At 37.3% G+C, this 17,633-nt stretch overlaps 4 protein-coding genes across 4 annotated transcripts; 2 read left to right on the forward strand and 2 right to left on the reverse strand.

The window, feature by feature from the left end:
* Nucleotides 1-640: 640 nt before the first annotated feature.
* On the reverse strand, nucleotides 641-5,535 carry LOC145460669 (DET1- and DDB1-associated protein 1-like). Its single transcript, XM_081445556.1, has 5 exons — nucleotides 5,485-5,535; nucleotides 5,326-5,406; nucleotides 4,851-4,905; nucleotides 4,369-4,430; nucleotides 641-3,512 (listed from the first exon to the last, which is right to left on the reverse strand). The coding sequence occupies exons 1-5, from the start codon at nucleotides 5,485-5,487 to the stop codon at nucleotides 3,393-3,395; spliced, it is 321 nt and encodes a 106-aa protein (XP_081301682.1). The 5' UTR covers nucleotides 5,488-5,535; the 3' UTR covers nucleotides 641-3,392.
* Nucleotides 5,536-5,550: 15 nt separating this feature from the next.
* On the forward strand, nucleotides 5,551-8,591 carry LOC145460623 (dynein regulatory complex protein 8-like). Its single transcript, XM_081445501.1, has 5 exons — nucleotides 5,551-5,791; nucleotides 5,892-5,964; nucleotides 6,144-6,223; nucleotides 6,455-6,564; nucleotides 8,193-8,591. Exons 1-5 carry the CDS (start codon nucleotides 5,643-5,645, stop codon nucleotides 8,306-8,308), a joined length of 528 nt encoding a protein of 175 aa, XP_081301627.1. The 5' UTR covers nucleotides 5,551-5,642; the 3' UTR covers nucleotides 8,309-8,591.
* A 662-nt stretch (nucleotides 8,592-9,253) lies between these two features.
* Nucleotides 9,254-11,304, forward strand: LOC145460644 (uncharacterized). Its single transcript, XM_081445523.1, has 5 exons — nucleotides 9,254-9,446; nucleotides 9,557-9,668; nucleotides 10,548-10,622; nucleotides 10,966-11,018; nucleotides 11,115-11,304. The coding sequence occupies exons 1-5, from the start codon at nucleotides 9,328-9,330 to the stop codon at nucleotides 11,218-11,220; spliced, it is 465 nt and encodes a 154-aa protein (XP_081301649.1). The 5' UTR covers nucleotides 9,254-9,327; the 3' UTR covers nucleotides 11,221-11,304.
* An 89-nt stretch (nucleotides 11,305-11,393) lies between these two features.
* Nucleotides 11,394-17,601, reverse strand: LOC145460549 (uncharacterized). The gene is made up of 3 exons (XM_081445393.1): nucleotides 16,003-17,601; nucleotides 14,947-15,105; nucleotides 11,394-14,401 (listed from the first exon to the last, which is right to left on the reverse strand). Exons 1-3 carry the CDS (start codon nucleotides 16,897-16,899, stop codon nucleotides 14,282-14,284), a joined length of 1,176 nt encoding a protein of 391 aa, XP_081301519.1. The 5' UTR covers nucleotides 16,900-17,601; the 3' UTR covers nucleotides 11,394-14,281.
* Between the last annotated feature and the right edge of the window lie 32 nt (nucleotides 17,602-17,633).

The raw sequence follows: 17,633 nt of genomic DNA on the forward strand, positions 1-17,633 counted from the left end.
GGCTTATACAGCATTTTTCAAGGCATATCATGATTATCAGCAGTCTCATTCTTAAAAGATATAGAGGCCCAGGGGTCGAGGATGCATCATCCTTTAAGTGCTTGCAATTACTCATGGTTGCTACAGGCATCACTTCAAAATTCCCTGACTTTTCCCAGATCAAGATGGCATTTCCCTGACCAAAAAATACAAAATGTCAGATCTAGAAGCAGCTTCTAGCTTGAACTTTCAGCCGTCCTTCCTACATGTTTATTAAGATGGATATGTTGTCAACAAATTTTCCTTCTTCATTAAGGAGAAAATAATATTGTTAAGATCAGTCACCCTGAATGTTTCTCCCAACCCTCAATGTTAAATCGGTGTTAAATCAGCTGTGTTGAAATTATTTCAATTTTCCCTGACTTTCCTCAAAATGTCAATTTTCCATGACTCAAATTAACATTCCCTGCCTTTTCCCTGACTATTTCCTGACCTGTGGAAACCCTGTTACTGCAGCTTCTGTGCATCCTTAAGTTGCAGTTGTACATGTAAATTGACAGGAAGACAACCAGATGAAACATTAAACAACCAATCTTTCTTACTGGGTAATTTCTAAAAAGAATAAAGCTGAGAATTTGCCAAAGAAGAGAAGTCTGGCACGTTTCTTGGTGCACCTTTAATTAAACATAAAATAGCAGTTTTGAAAATTCCTGATAAGAAGCAAAGAGTATTTTACAAGCTAAGGGATTTTAAAAATTTACTGAATATTATTTATATGCTTATCACTTCCATTCTGTTACTTTGAGGGTCAAAAATAATATACAAGGCACAAAAACTGGTTTACCATGAAATCCCCTAAACTCCCATGACATCAAGCCCCCCCCCCCCCCGCCCTCAAAAAGAAAATCTTATTAATGTCTCTCAATTTGAAGTCCCCTATCACAAAGCCGTTTTGTATTTATACCAAAAGCTGCGATGTTCATTCTGCAGCTACTGTAGTTCTTGCTTCACATCATTCCACTTGCGCAAAAAATTCTTAGTTCCATCTTGAAATTTCCTACAATGATCAGGCTAACTTGAAAATGATCAGCTCCTTTTAGACGAAATAGACATAATGAAATGTTCTAAGGGCAGTGATGGCTTATTTTGGCAAGGTTGCATTAGATCATTAAAACAAAATGGCTTTTTTTTTATCTAAAATATGGTAAAACAGTCATTATACAGAAAGGAGAAGGTCACTCTGGAAAACCTATTTTTTTGTCAACGCTAATTGAAACTTCACACTAAGTTTAGTCACTCATCGAAGTTTCAGCCTCTTAAGTGCAGGTTTTCCTTATGAAATTCATCTCCATCAAAGGCCAAAATTCGACACTGTTGCCGCCATTTTGAACAGTACTCAGCAGCCAGGCTGTGTTTTCATGAGGTCATTCCATCCAAGACATTTGGTCCAAATGGCTTCTAACAAGCCTTTTAACTACCACTCCGGGCCATGGCTGCTCTGAAGCTGTATTATTTTGGGCCAAACATGCTCCAAACTCCGAAAATGAAAGCAGTGAAGATAGGGAAGTGGATAATTGCTTGGAATAAAATACATTTTACTGACCTTGTGAAGGATGCATAGGTCAGGTCCAGGTTTTTCTCCTTCCCGCCAATGTCTAGTTGGACGGAATTATGTCACATTAACACGGCCTGGCTGCCAAGTACAGTCAAAATGGCAGCCTATGAAGTTGCTTCTTTCAAGACAAATTTCTTCAGGATAGCAAGCACTTAAGCGGTTGAAACTTCAGTGAGTGAAAAAGCTGAATGTTTACTTGCTATAGACGAAGACAAAAATATAAGCTTTTTGAAGTGACCTTCTCCTTTAACTATGAGGATATTGCCATAGCCATAGAGTTTCTGCTGTCTCCTTGAGTCATGCACTCTTGGGAAAGAGAGTGTCTATCTGGGGAGTGTTTGTCTCAAGGGGGGAGACAACTGAAATTCTGCCAGCTAATTAATATATGCCATAGACTGAGTAAAATGAAAAAAAAAAAGGCAGCAAATTGAGCTTGTTAAGGACTGTCTTGCTGGCATGCTCAAATTGCCAGCCCATGTCGGGTCTATAAACAATTTAAATTTGATGACTGCTTTGATCATCTCTTAATGTTTCTGTCATGCTTAATGATTTCATAGCAAACTTGTGCATAACATAAAGTGCCATATTTTCTTGATAAAATCCCAGGTACCAAATAAACGCTAGGTACCCATGGTCAAATTGTAAATAACCACTTCAATGATTTATGGGAAAAATACACGACTGTCAAAAATAGTGAATAAAAAGGCTTACTTAATAAAACCAAGCTCAAATAAACCAGAGGGGTCAAATTACACCCACTTTCAGTGTTATGTGCATAGCAACTATCTTTTGACATGCCATCTTTCAACATGCTATGTAACCTGGCTTACTTCAAAAATGTAAGCACAACAGACTTCTTTATGGTCAAACTCAACTTTTAGTCATGGAAGATGGATTTATTTGACATCAAATTCAGGTTAGGAGATCAAGAAGTCATTCTGTGAGAGACAAATTGTTTACATCTTTCGAATATTAAACTGAGCAGTAGCGGCCCAATAGTACCAGAAGTCACCATTGAGAGCCGATCGACTACACTAAAATTGTTTGAATTATCCCGTAAATCAGGAGTCCACAGTCTCCTTCATTCATTTGAGGTCAGTAATTATCATATACTTGTCATTTGTTCCGCTAATAACCAGAAAAATTGCCAGTTTCACAGGTAAACGGTCTTTCTGCCATTTACATAGCATGTCGAAAGATGGAATGTCGAGAGATGGTCGAAAGATGTTGCCTATGCACGTAACACTGAAAGCAGGTATAATACCAGGTCCAACAGGCCATGTTTGAACACTGGGAGTGTTTTGATCCAGAAAATATAGTATTGTCAAATTATAATAAATTGCCAATAATAATTTTAGGTTCAACTAACAAGATCTCTTGGACTAGGGTAAAACCAGCTGAGGCGAGCAAAAAGACCAAACAATCATTTTCATTTCCTTGTCCTTTCCCTCTTGCTGAATAATTAGTAACAATGCTTAAATGCATTTCTTTTTGCCTTAGTCCCCAATAAGGGAAGTAACAAGTGCATAGACTAAGAAGGAGACCGCTCAGTTGGTTATTTCCCTATAAAGTTCACTTTAGAAGGGAAGAAGTCAAATAACATTATTATTAAAATAAATATCTAGTGTCTGATACTCATTGATTGACGGTCAACAGTTGCAACTGAAAATTGTTAATTACTGCTTCTAATCAATACTTCAGTTTTCAACTTATGATAGATGTGTCTTTCCTACACACAAGCTGACGCTGTTGTTGAACAATAACATTAATTTATAATTCTGCTTGTATTGAGTGCTGTTCAATCTGGAGGACTGTAATCTTCATGATCTAGTCGTTTTGCCTTTCTTGATGGATTAAGCTCTGAGGTTTCTGGAAGATCTGCACTTACAATGTCACGCTTTTTACCTGACTGAGTATTCTAGAAGCAAAGAAAAAGTTCCAGTGTTACACCACAAAACACTAAAAAACAACTGTGCTATTTTTTAAGATTTAACATTATACATGCACATTTGCACAGTTACTGTGAAACTCCGAAAACTGTAAACAGCAGAAATATTTATGGAATGTTATTGTGTAGCGAGAGTATTTATGAAATGTTTTGTGTAGCCAAGGAAATGCCAATTAGGCTTGAGAAAACTAAACTACAAACAGCAATAGTAATTTTGTTTGTGGTTTTAAGGTTTGCTTGTGTGATTGTGATTGGCCACTACAGAATTGACCTGTCAGAATCAAGTCAAACTGTTCATGGTTTTCTGACTTGCACAGTAAAACACCAGCCTTATGCACCTTCTGGTGCACAGAGACTTGATGATGACAGTAAAACACCTAAATTCTGAAGTGAACCAATCATGATCAATAATTTTGCCACAGATATGATTAAATTTATAATATAGAGTTCCATATCGACCTCTTCAATCACATATGATCTGATACTGGCTAAAAACATTGAGCAATCAAACCAGAGTAGAATGGCTTTTCTCAATAGAAAATGAAAAAAAAAACAACTCAAAATGGTAGAACTCAATAAGGAATGGTTGTAGAATAGTAACATATTCTTTACACCTTTAATTTATTAACTGAGGGGAAAAAAACATGTGTGCAGTGACTATTGAGACAAATGCTCTTCATTCATTAACAGTCTGTTATATAACAAACTAGATCTTGGACACAGCTGTTCACAATGGGAATGTTTCCAACTGGCAAATACACAACCATGCAGCTTTAAAAATACCATTGACAGCAAAGAATTATTCTGTTTAAGAAAGTAATCTTACTTTAACTTCCCATTGCTGATGAAGATATCTCAATAAAATATTCGCTTTGTCTGTCACAATAACTGAAATAAAACAAAAAATTTCAACAAAACATTAACCAATAATAATTTACTCATATTTTCTTTACATACATTTTTCATAATATGCAAATTATATTATTGATTCAAATGAGCTGTATGTATGTAATGTTCTTGCCTGCCAACAAAAGAAATCTGTAAGTAGACCATTCAACATTTTTCACGCAAATTTCTCTGGGATGAACTGGCCAATGATTCAAGATCATTCAGATCATGTTGCATCAAAGGAGCCTATGAATCCTTGACCAGAGCAGATTTATTGGTTCCTTTGATCTGAGTGATCTTAACTGAATAATCCTTGTCCACATCCCACGGAAAAGCAGTTCTACTACTGATGTAAAAGTGGTGAGCCAACTTAATAGTGTTATAGCTCCACAACCATTTTGAACTCAAGTTCAGTCTTACCTTGTTCAGTTGTTCCATCCTCTTTTGTGGGTAAATAGACTACAGGTCTACGATTCTATGAAAGAAAAACCAAATAAGCATTGATAACCAAACCTTCAGACACGACTTGCATCGTAACCTAATATTTAAATTTCGGATATGTAAAAAACCTGCATGATTTTCAGTCTGAAAGTTGACAGTGTTTACTATCGAATGAGACTTGTTTAAATACTAAGTATTACATACATATATTCAACAGACATAAAATTCAAACAACATGGTTCATGGCGAGTATTTGAAACATCCATATGTCTATTTCATAAATCTTCAAATGACAAATCATGTCGTTTGTTTCGCCACATGTTTAGATAAAAACTGGCTTTAGTTCTAGCAGATAAATTCAGATCACTTCGTTTGGAGAAGTGAACTTAAAATAGCAGAAAGCAAGTCAATCGAACCAGAAATTTAGTAACAGTAGAAGGCTTGATAAACCTACCGTGGGTTTGGTCGCCGAATCAGTGGCGTATTTTGAAAAATTGTGCCTATTAAATGAAGGCAACTCCTTCAGGAGGTCTCCCTAAAGACAGGAGAACGTATAAATGCGGGTGTAAGTAGACAGAAAAATCACAGAATGTTGGAAAATGTAGCTACGTACCATACTTTAAGCTCTCAAATCTGCTATTTACAAAATCCTAGTGCCTGCGCAATTGTATTTATAGAATTGTTATTACGCGCATTCATTTTACAAGGCAATTACACCTTGGGATCGCGGGCACAGATTACGGTATCCTAGGAACAGAAAGAGAAAGAAAAATGGTGGACGCGAGTTCCCCAAATCCGAGCAGTGAGCCCGAAAAACTTGCTCCTGAATCCTCTGATTCGTCCGCTGCAGAACTACAAAAGACGATTTCAGATGCTTTTGATATATTTGATCACGAATCTAACAAGACTGTCGATGTTAGGTGCCAGACTTCGTGTAAACATTGTAAAATATTTCAGAATATTTGGCCTTACCTTTTAGTGGAAATCAGTTTGCTAACTGTACACTTTTGCACTTTTAAGGGAGGTTGGAACAATTGTAAGATCCCTGAAGTGTTGTCCTACTGAAGGAGAGCTTCACGATATTCTGGCTGAGGTAAATTATCTTCAGTGTCTTTCATGAGTGTCTTGTATAATTATTTCTCTTGGAGATCATCATCAGGCTTAATTTAAATATTTAAAAGCTTGTTAAGTTAAATAAACTAAATGAGCTTTAACCTTTTCAAAGTTATAAGCTTATTATGACTTAACTAGTTATCTTATTTCTAATTCTAGGTAGAAGAGGAAGAACCAACAGGGTATATAAGATTTGAAAAATTTGAACCTATCATGTTGAAAACACTATTGGAGAGAAGGTAAGAAATACAGGGCCTTGAAATATGCTGATCCTTAGGTTATGGGGGGCGGTTGGGGGGGGGGGGGTTACCAGTCAGGAGGGGTAATTGTAGAAGTACTCCTTATTAACTTAATTGGAAACCAATATATGAGATTTGGGGAATTTTGGGCAAATACAGAATTACCAGTATGTAGCTTTAGACTTGTGTATGATAACTTTATGTACCAGTACCCTAAAATCCTCTTTGTAGATACAAACCAGCACCAGAAGACCAAATAATGAAAGCATTTGAAGTTCTGGATCAAGAAAATAAAGGTTACCTCACAGCAGAAGAGCTTACAAAATATATGAGTGAAGAAGGTAAAAATGAATCAAGCATTGAAAATCACTGAGGAATCACACTGTAATAATAAATAATAACGAATCTTTAGACAGGATTAACCCATCAGTACTATAAAGTACTGTTATCAAAGGGGTCCTGTAAGATTTAAAAATTTAAAAATTTAAAAAAGGTAAAAGGTTAAAAAGGCAAAACTAGTACTTTGGGAAACATATAAAAACTCACGATTAAAAATTACAAATAAAAATGTTCGTTGGCCTTTTGCCTAAATAAAAGCCTAGAGTTCAGAGTTCTTATGTCCGCCGGTAAACTGTTAAAAATTGAAGCCCCTAAAAAGGAAAAACTCCGACGGCCAAACTCCAAGTTCATTTTCAGCAGTTCGATTGAGGAAAATCTATTTCTTGTACCAAAAAATGTAGTTTTTGTCTAAGATAAAATGGCATTCAGTTTATTTTTTTTATTGTAATGATATTCATTACCTTGAAAATTATGTCGGAAATATTACTATCCCAGGAATTAATTAATAGTATGTACCTCATCCCTTCCTTGGGATATTAACACAATGAAATTATCCCACACTCGAGATATCAACATGGGACTTTCTCCATTTTTGAGGTGATTATTAACCGCGCGGCCATGGGCCGAGCGCGGTTCTAGGTTTACCCGGGGTTTATTATTTTTTTTTTTGTCGGTGACCAGACGCAGACCTCCGCTCGGCCAAAGTTTGAGTCACGCAACGTGTGATGTTTTCGCGGCAGAAGCTGTTAAAACATAAATAGACGGACAATTTTACGGATATTGTTTTCTTTTTTATGGAAAAAATATTTTTTCTTTTCGTTTTATCAAAGCGTTGGATTTAAAGGGAATAATGAACACGCTAAAAAAAGGTATTACGTCAGCCATGGAATGCGTTGACGTTGCAGCTTTCACTTTCGCTACGTGACAAATAAGATCGTGTTTATTTTGCAAGTTTATTTCGCCAGAAGCGACGTTCATTAATTTATTTGTAATTTTGCGAGTATTTCTCGTGGTTTTAGGCAAATGAAGTAAATTCTTTGGCGGTTTCATCGCAGCGAGTTCATAGATCGGAAGGAAAATTAAACATTTGCAAGCCAAGCAACGAACTTGTCAGAACGTGCAAGGATTACGTCATTGGTAGGGAAATAACCACCGTACTAAAGATAGCCGTGGATAACGCAATTCTTGAATTATGTGACTTGTGTGACTTCTTTGCTAGCCCTTTACTCAATGGAACAAACAATTTAATTTAATCGTGACTTTTAAGAAAGAAAGCTGTTGTTAATAGTGTTCGTATCTTCATGCCCATACGTATCCCGAAGAAAGTTCCAGATTAAGACTATTACGTCATCGGGTATTTCACACCGGTTACGACTGATGGTGCAATAATACAGTTTGTGTTGATCAAGTAATGTGGTGTCTACAGTAATCAATGAATCATCAAGGATTGCTTTGGAATGTACACTGCGTTGCGACTGTAGTGCTAAGAAAACAGTTAAATTTTAAAAGCGCGGTTATAAGATCTAACAGATCTTCTTGTTTGCATGAGACGTTGTCTATCCTTGGGGTACATGAGTATAATAAAGTATCCTAGATGTAGCTGACTCCTTTTCTTTAATGGCTTTGATAGGTGAACCCTTCACTCAAGAGGAGATGGAAGAAATGCTATCCGCAGCTGTTGATCCAGACAAAGGCATCATATTCTATAAAGACTTTGTTTCAATGATGGTAGTGGAAGATCTGTAGCAGGAGAGAGTCATGTCAGAATTTGTACAATGGCATTTTTCCTTGTAAATATTGCTTTATTGCTTGATTCTAAAATGTCACATACAGGTTTCAAAATGTTTCAGAACAACAATTATTATTGTAGACATTATAAAAAGTTACAAATAAATAAGTTTCAAGATACAAAATTTGAACTGTTTAGTTTTTTGATACCAAGGAAGCATTTGGTACAGTTTCTACAGATGTGGTGATCATGTAATGTATAGTGTACATATAAGGTATTAAACATTCACTTTATGTGCTACTTGCTTTATATATTGGTTGTACAAGGGGTTTGGGGGTGGGTAGGCTCGATTTCCAGCCGTTTTGGGAGTCTGGTTGTGTGTGGGGCAAGGAACGCGGGCTCACAAAATGGCTGGAAATCGAGCCTAGGGGGTGTGGGATTAGCAATAGTACTCCATAGAAAATTGGATGGGGCTGTGACAGTGAACCTGAACCTAAATATATCCGACCTAGAAATAAATCTCTATGACCCCCCCCCCCTGGGGGGGTGCTCCCCATATATAATGGCCCATATGGGGAGGCCCCAACCAAAAGGGCAAAAGGGCTACCTTGTTCAGGCTTTATGATGGGGATTTCACAAGCTGAGTTATATGAAAAGGCAACCTTGTTCCCAGGGTCTCTTATCTTCCCTCCCCTCTTCTCTCACTCCAGGAGATGGCCAGGTTTTTGTGGCCTGATGGTGCCCAGATTAATGGGGTTCCCCTGTACTTCAAAGTGTTTGGAAAGGGATGTGCAGGTAAAACATTCTCTCAATATTTGTATCTAAAACAAAACAAAAGAGACAAATAAAATCCTAAAAATCTATGCTACTAAATTTAAGATTAATTATGCAGAACACGGTTGTGATTTCTTCTGCATCGTCACGCAATCCTTCTCCCCTTCCCCATGACAAATGTTGCGTGACGCATTATATGAAAACAACACTTTTCCCTCTAGGGTAGAGGTGGTTGTCTTTTTCTTACCCTTGGCGGGTGAAAATGGCGGCCGATAGCGAACGAGAGAGTCGGGAACTTTTGACGGATGCTCTGATCAATTCTCAAGTTCTTAACAGCTATACAATGGATGAATTCAAAGAACTATTCCCTAGGAAGTATCGGTAAGGGAAAAAACTGTCATTGTCTTTGAGATCATAGAATTTAGAAGAGATATTCTCGGTTGACATTCTAATGTAAGCTAAATATAAATTCGATGGTATTCGCGTTGCAGTGACCTTCAAGATGTGAAGTTGTTGTATGAGGCTTATCAAACAAAGCGGAAACAGATAAAGGACAGAGTACTGATGAATATAAGGTCGCATTGCAGACAGCGAGCACAGCAGGTAAAAAATTAAAGCTCCCCGTAAGTCGTAACTCAAGGCAGGCACTAAGGTCTTGATCTACCACCAAACTCTCAGAACGTTTTTTGAAACAAATGCATGGTACTCAGTATGAGGAATTGACGTTGTGATCGTAGGATGAAGGTAGAAATCGAAACAGTCAAGATTTAAGACTTGACAGCCAAGCCTTAGGAGTGGTGTGTGTCATCTGTTTCCAGACTATATTAAACAATATAAGCAAAGGTTTTGTAAAGCATAAACAAGTAAAATTAGCGATAAGAAAGAACAACGTTTCGGTGACATCGTGACATCATTTTTACTTGTTTATATTGAACAATGTTCTTAAAAAATGAGATTAAAAAATATAATTAAAAAGAAGTGAAAACTAAAACAAGTGTGCAAGGTATGGAACATACAAGCTAAATTTTGAGTGCAGTTTCCAGATGCATGTTTTTTGCACTGTTGTCCTCGAGTTGTCTCGTCTCTCTCTATCTCCGAGTTGTCTTAGGTGGGGTAGCCCTTTGAAACGGGACAACTTTTTCTCTTATAATCAATGGCTCATCTGCCCAAGGCAATGCACAGCATGCCAAGATTATAGGTTTTAAAACAGATTTTTTTTATTAAAATATAGGTGAAAATTGACTTAACAAAGCCCACAGTGATTACATGACCAAAGGAAACTCGGAGAAAGAGAGAGAACACTTCATGCACCTCTAGTAATGATAAGTGTCATAAATAATCATGTGGGTTCAACTTTGACTTGGCCAACAGGGATAACTTTTTTTCATATAAAGACGTGAAGTTGCCTTAGGGAGAGGGTTGTCTTGGGTACTCAAGCCCATATAGATGGGACCTTAATTGTTCACTTTGTGAAATTCATAGGATTGTGAAGTGACTGACAGTAAATATGAAGCTGACATTTCAGAATTGGAAGAAAGAGAACAAATGTTACAAGAGGTAATGTCTAGCAAGAATGCCAGGATTGAGATTCTTATTGGATTCAAAGGAAGTTCCACCTACCTTGATTAGCTTACCTCTCTTCTGTTTCTTACTAAACTCTTTAAAGTACTTTTAAGAGTGAGATGGGCTACCAGTATTGGAATGGTGCAAAACAAATAAAATGTACACTGCATCTGCATCTGGTGTATACCGGGGTTTGAATTACTTTTTCCTTGGAGAATGATGTAGGTTGCCAAATGCAAGAGCTGAGAAGAAACCTTGATGGCCTGGATGGGTATCTAAGCCAATTTTGATTTGATTTTAAACAATGATTCCAGTTTTGTTTCATTTTTATCTCCAGGAAATCAAGACAATGCAACAAGACATTGACAAAGTGCAGGAAAAAATGGGAAGGTGATTTGCATCATGGAATTATTTTTCCTTGTTGTTTATGTTATTTAAGTGTTTTTATAAACAAACACATTCAATTTGTTTGTTTTCTCCCTTTAGTTGTGCAGACACCCTGGAGAAAAGAAAATTATTTTCTGGCTTGCACAAGGAAGATTTCGACATAAGCAAATTTAACAAGGGCAACAGTAGAAATTCTTTTAGATAACATGAAAAGCTCTATATCAAAAATATTTCCTGTATATTTATTGTTTTTGTATTAAATAAAAATCTTATTTCTGGTGTAGACAAATTCATGAATGACTGGATTGAAGTGTCTCTTAATCACCCTTTATGTCAGATTAACATCACAGTTCTGTTGTTGGTTAATTACAGTCAGTGAAACCCTGTTAATCCAGTCAGCGACTGGCCATATTAATGGGGTGGCTGTATTGAAGTGGTTCTTCAAATAAGAAAGTGACTGACCGAGCTTTTGTTTGGGGCATTGTTTGTTTTTGTTTGGGTGTAATGACGAGGTGGCTGTATGACAGGGTGGCCGCAAGGAAGGCTTCCATTGTACACATTGTCAGAAATTCACTTTGGGAGAATTTGCATTAAGCTTGTTTTCTTGTCAAGGTTTCTGAAATAATATGCGATCTGACATTTTCATAACCTGCTTTAAGTCTGAATTGCCATCAATATTCTTGATTTTTGTTACTTTGTCTGATGTGGTCTTTGTCACTGCCTTCACTGTTTTCCTCAAAATTGGAGGGTAGTAGAAAGAGTGGTTACTGGTTATTTGGAGACTTTGCAAGAAAGTAAGACTAAAAATGTTCAGCGAGCTCAGGACTTTCTTAGCCCTGCAAAAAGACTTAAGAGACATTGTTGGGAAAAATTCTGAGATGGTGAAGCCTGTCTGAGAAGTTTTTTGAAGATTGATTCACCAGCCAAAATAGAACCTATTACACCAATAGCTTGTTTTGTAGCTCATGTCAGTTGCTGCACATAAGCACTGCTAATGATTCCAAACAAAATTTTGACCGGATAAAGACTGAGCTGTCTCGACTGGAACTAATCAACAAATGCAGTCAAAATGTAGGTGTTCCTACGGTTAACATCCCAAAACCAAGTCATGTTAATAAACAACCACAATTCCCTCAGGTTTCAATAAATGCTACCGTAAAAGCGTTTAAATTCACCAAAATCTAACGCTGAGAGCACAACAGCAAAGTGTACGGTGACTGAATGGAAAGAAGTCAAAGAAAGATCCAGCGGAAAGATGAGCTCAAATGGCCTGCGCACATACCAGTACTGACATGTTCGCCAAGTCTTATTACATGTCTTAGCATTATACGGTACCCATTTACTGGCCGTGACATGCCCCTGCAAAAATCAAGGGGGGTGGTTGAATTTGCTAAGACCACTGCAACCTCGATTGATTTTGCCTGTATTATGCAGGAAGCCCAACATGTGGACACCAACACAAAATTAGACTGTGTTCTCCCTACGCTCCAACGCAATTAAAAACTGGATCATTGGATAATGCGAAATCAAGCGGGGCGGCTGAATTTGTTAAGACCACTGCAACCTCGATTGATTTCGCCTGTATTATGCAGGAAGCCCAACATGTGGACACCAACACAAAATTAGGTTATGTTCTCCCTACGCTCGAATGCAATTAAAAACTGGATCATAGGATAATGTTATTCAAAAGCTTTCATTGGCTTAACCATCATGGTAAGCATAACACCACAAATGCTAAGCATAGGTGTAATTGTTTGGGGGTGTAATTTCAGTTTGCTATATTTTGGGGGCGTTTTTAACTCACTTGAGTACTTATCTACTATATGAAAGGTAAAAGAATCTTTATTTAATTCTGTTTTGCAAATGTTTAATTTACTATCTGCTGTTTCTGCATGAATGTTCCAGACTTACATTCACCATTGTTTGATATATATTTTAATCTTTTTCATATTCACATACGTGTACATATAGCTTATCCATAACTCTGTGAATATTTAATACAGTTAAAATAATTTGCCCTGGTTAGCATCTCTATCAGAACCTGTGAATCCAATGTCATTTTCTAAGTTGCTCTTATTTGAGGAAACCTCACATACAAAGTGGAGAGGGATTTACACAGATAACAAAAATAGTTCACAAACTAAGATAAGATAAAGATAAGAACTTTATTAACGTGTCGAAGTCGCTAGCATACAATGTATACTAATTCGGGACACCTAACTACGATTACTTATCTACTAATTAATAAAATATGAAATACATGTACATATGTAAGTGTTTTAAAATATATACATAAAACAAACAATGAGTCATGCAGTAAGATCAAGTGCTAGTTGTTACATAAAGAACAGTCTTTACAAGTACTGTCCAGCAAACTAGTGAAATCAACCAATTTGATGCACTTTTTAAAAGTGTGCAATGATTCAGAAGATCGAATAGATTTGTCGAGTTTGGACCAAATGACAGGACCTAAATAAGTCAGGCTATGTTTGCCATGAGCAAAAAGACTTGGAACCCTAGGAAACAGAATTTAAGTTTCTATAGTATATCATACCATTCTTGTCCCCAGGGTTGCCTGTCCCTTTAAGCTCAGCCTTGGCAATAGGAAAAGGTGGCCTTAGAGACACATGATTTGATTGGCTAGTATTATGAACTAAAATTTTCACTGATAATTATTCAACATTGGTTTCTCTCTACCTAAAACCTCACTCAATTAGGAGAATTTTCAGTGAAGTCCTCCATAATTAACCATATGTGTGCACTTCCAGTCAGAATTTTACTTCTGTTTTAAATTCTGTTTGTCACAAATCTGTTAAGGTTTGTAGTTGTTCTTATCAAACAGTTTTAGTTAAGATATAGACCAGTGGATACTTTTGGAAGGAAGCCAGGACTGAATTAGTGGAAATCTTGGTCCAAATCTAGCCAATCAAATCAAGTGTCTCCAGAGTCACTTTATTTCTGTGACATGCCTACCAGCTGACAGGGACCAGCAGTTCTGACCAGTTCTGGGGATGAGAATGATGTAACTAACACTCAACAGCCATGCACCATTGTGTGCTTTTGTTACCTTTATTCTGTTAAATAAATCATTAACAGCCACATAAAATTAATTTATTCCTGACCAATAAATAAAGCAAATAAAACTCTACAACAGATGAGTATGAACATACGTCATTGGCATGACTAAACAAACTATAGAATTAATATTCTTTTTGGGAAACAAGTTCATAACAACAAGAAGTGATTGACACTCCTTATTTCATGTATTAAAGGCCGTGAAATTGATGTTGCGGGTTGCTGTGTACGCGTTGCTCTCCAAGAGCTGGTAAATGAGGTTGAATTCCACTTCTTTTCCGTCCATGTACACCACTCAGGTTTGGGAAAGACTGACACAAGGAAAAATATGTTAGTTTATACACAAAATAAGAATCATGCCATGAAATGTAAGGAACCACAGGTGTTTAAAATGGGTTGGATCTGATTATCGACCCCACATACATGTAGAAAGACTGTTATGTGCAACACCAGTAACATTACCCTATAGGTAAGCTGCCTGCGTAAGGTACCGCATACCTTTGAGGTGGATTGCATCCAAGCCATGTGGTGTGTCCAGCTTAAACCGTAGATCCCTAGTTACCTCTATATTAAATTAAAGTTTATAGATCTGGCTATCACATAATACCAAGAATTTTGAAACAAAATGAACTGCTGAATATTTCACAACCTCTCCATGAATCCGAATCACCTTCTGAAAGCTACAAGTCGAAGGGGATTTGCTTGATTGGCCTCAGATTTAGACAGTAGCTAATTCAACAAATTAACTACAAAAAGTGCTACAAATTTTTTTTTCCCAAATATTTTTTCTCCAAGAGTGATTTTTGTATGATCACTCCTTATGGGTGAGTTGAACATTGACTCCTCAGCCACTTACATTGTCAGGCACCATAGCAGATGAGGACTTCCTGCCTTTTCCTTCAACTATGACAGGGTGGTGATCAGTAAACATTCTATTGAAGTTGGATTCTCTGTTGCTCAACTCCAAGCGATAACGCTGCACTTCTCTTCTGAGACGTTCCAGTTCATCATCTCTCTAAAATGTTTAACATTTATTGGTATTAGACACAGTATATCTCAAAACAGCACACAAAACAAGCTTTCTTGATACCAAGCTTAGGTTTGGAATATTGACCTTTTAGGCTCCTACAGCTTATTTAGTACAAAATGTAGATGTTCAAAATGTGGCATACATGTTTAGGCCACCTGGACTGGCAAAGCTTGGCCTTGAGATTTTTACCCATTTACATTACTTTTGCCTATGGGAGGCACAGCGACCCAATGTTTAAAGCAATGAAGCCCTATTAAGGGTTTCTGGGATACAGGATATTTAGGAAAAAATTAATGTAATACAGAATACCAGTATTCCCAGGGAAAATTAATGGGATATGGGACATTTAGATCAGATAAGACGGGATATTGTGTAAAGAAATTGTTACTATTGGGGCCTCAGTGCTGGACTTGAGAATAACCAGTCCAGGTTGGAGCCCTGGCTAGGGTCACAGTGTTGAACTCTAGCTCAAAGCACCCATACAGTGCATTTCTCTGCCCAAGTGCACACATTAGTACAGCGGAACCCTGATAATCCAGTCACCAACCGGCCTCAAAAATATGGCTGTATTAATGGGGTGGTTGTAATAAAGGGGTTCTTTGAATAATAAAATGACTGACTGAGCTTTTGTTTGGGCCAGAATAAAGTGGCCATAACAAAGAGGTAGCCGTATTAATGAGATGGCCGTAATGTGGGGTTCCACTGTACCAGCAAAGTAAATACTAGTAGGGAAACACTCACTATGAGTAGTCGGCACTGACCTGAAAAGCTACCGGTATATAGAAATTTGAATTTTCACGTGATTCTTGGCCACATATGAAAAATAATGAGCATCAGTTTCTTCTTAGTGTTTACCTAACTAATGGCAAAGGCTCAACTTACATCAAACGCAGGTGTCGTCCGTGGCACTTCAGGGCTCCCTTTTGTGACTGGCCTGGGAGATCTCTTTGATTCCTTTCTTTTATTCCTCTCATCAATATACTGCTGAATTTTGAGTTCAAGTTGTCGTTTATCTTCTTCTAGCTCCCTGACCAGCTGAGACAGCTGTTTATTTTTCCATTCTAGTTTTTCAGCTCTCATTTGATCTTCTTTTTGTTGTTTTGTGTATTCTTCAATTCTGAGACTGAGCTTATCAATTTCATCCTGCCAGTCTCCTTGTAATCCATTGACGCTATTTTCAAGTCTCTCTTTTTTCTCCAAAATATCATTTAATTCATCTTCCAAAGCTTTAACTTTTGATTGAAGATTCTGTATTTGGTTTTGACACTTTTTCACTTTATCGGTTTTTCCCTTAAATTTTTCTTTTAATTCACTGTTTTCTTTTTTCACATTTTCTAACTCTACTGTCATAAGTGCTACCTGTTCATCACCAGATTTCAACTTGTCCACAAGGCTTTCTTTTAATTCCACAATTTGTTTCTCAGCCACTGTTATGAGCTGATCTTTGTGTTCCAAAAGTGCAGTCAATTCTGCTATTTTATTTTGAAGGTCACTGATCTGCTGTTTGTCTTTCTCACTCTCTGTGTTTTTCAAGTCCAGCAAAACACGGAATTTTTCAAGTTCATCCAACTGCCCTTCCAGCCACGAAATTTTCCCCTTAGCTTCGTCGAGTATAACACTAATCTCATGTTCGTATGCAGTTTTCAAAGCTTCCACTTCGAACTCTCGCTCGTGGTTTCGTGTAAATAACAAATGAATGACCATTGTAAGTTCTGCAATCTTGCGTGAAAGTTTTCCTTTGAGATCGGGTTCCCGATCACGATCACGATGGTGGGCCATGTTAGTTTAATCCTTAAACACTTACACGCAGATTAACGATCAAAATTTCCAGTCGCTATGTAAGCTTAATAACAGTGATAATTCCCAAGAAATGGGATCCAATTATTTCAGTTCCACATTTGCTGTGGCTTGCACGTAAGCTTAACCGAACGTTAAATTAATTTGCGTCTTGAGAAGGAATCACGCTTCGTTCCAACAACTGAGGTGAAACAGCAAGTTGCATCGGCACCGCTGAAATTACATTTCCTTGTGATCGTTGTTTATTTATCTGGTCTTTCTTCAGATTTAAGTAGGGCACACATCTTCGTCTGTTTATACCAAGCTACTCTGCTTTACTCTGTCTAGCTCGAATCGATCTGGTGAATCGTAAAACGTGTTGTTTATCATTGACCGCTGATCTCGTCAAAAAAGATCAACCAGTCCTTTAGCAAACTTTCACAGCTTGTGGTCCTCACCAAAAAGACGCCCGCGTTGATCAATAAATTCAAGACAGTGTGTGAAACAGATGTTGCTAAGAGAAGAACATCTCGCGGTATATTTGACAGCTTGTTAAAATGAACTCATTTGCATAAGAATTGCCTTCTGATGGGGCAGTTAGCACGGAACAAAAAAGTGCAGTTATCAGTCGTTGAAATTAATCCGCTTTCTCAGCAACGACACTTAGCTGTCAGTTCTATTTACACAGCAGTTGATGAGTTTTTATTGTAAATCCCTCGTTCGCCACCGTTCGCCAT

Source organism: Orbicella franksi, chromosome 1, assembly GCF_964199315.1.
Source record: "Orbicella franksi chromosome 1, jaOrbFran1.1, whole genome shotgun sequence".
NCBI lineage: Eukaryota > Metazoa > Cnidaria > Anthozoa > Scleractinia > Merulinidae > Orbicella > Orbicella franksi.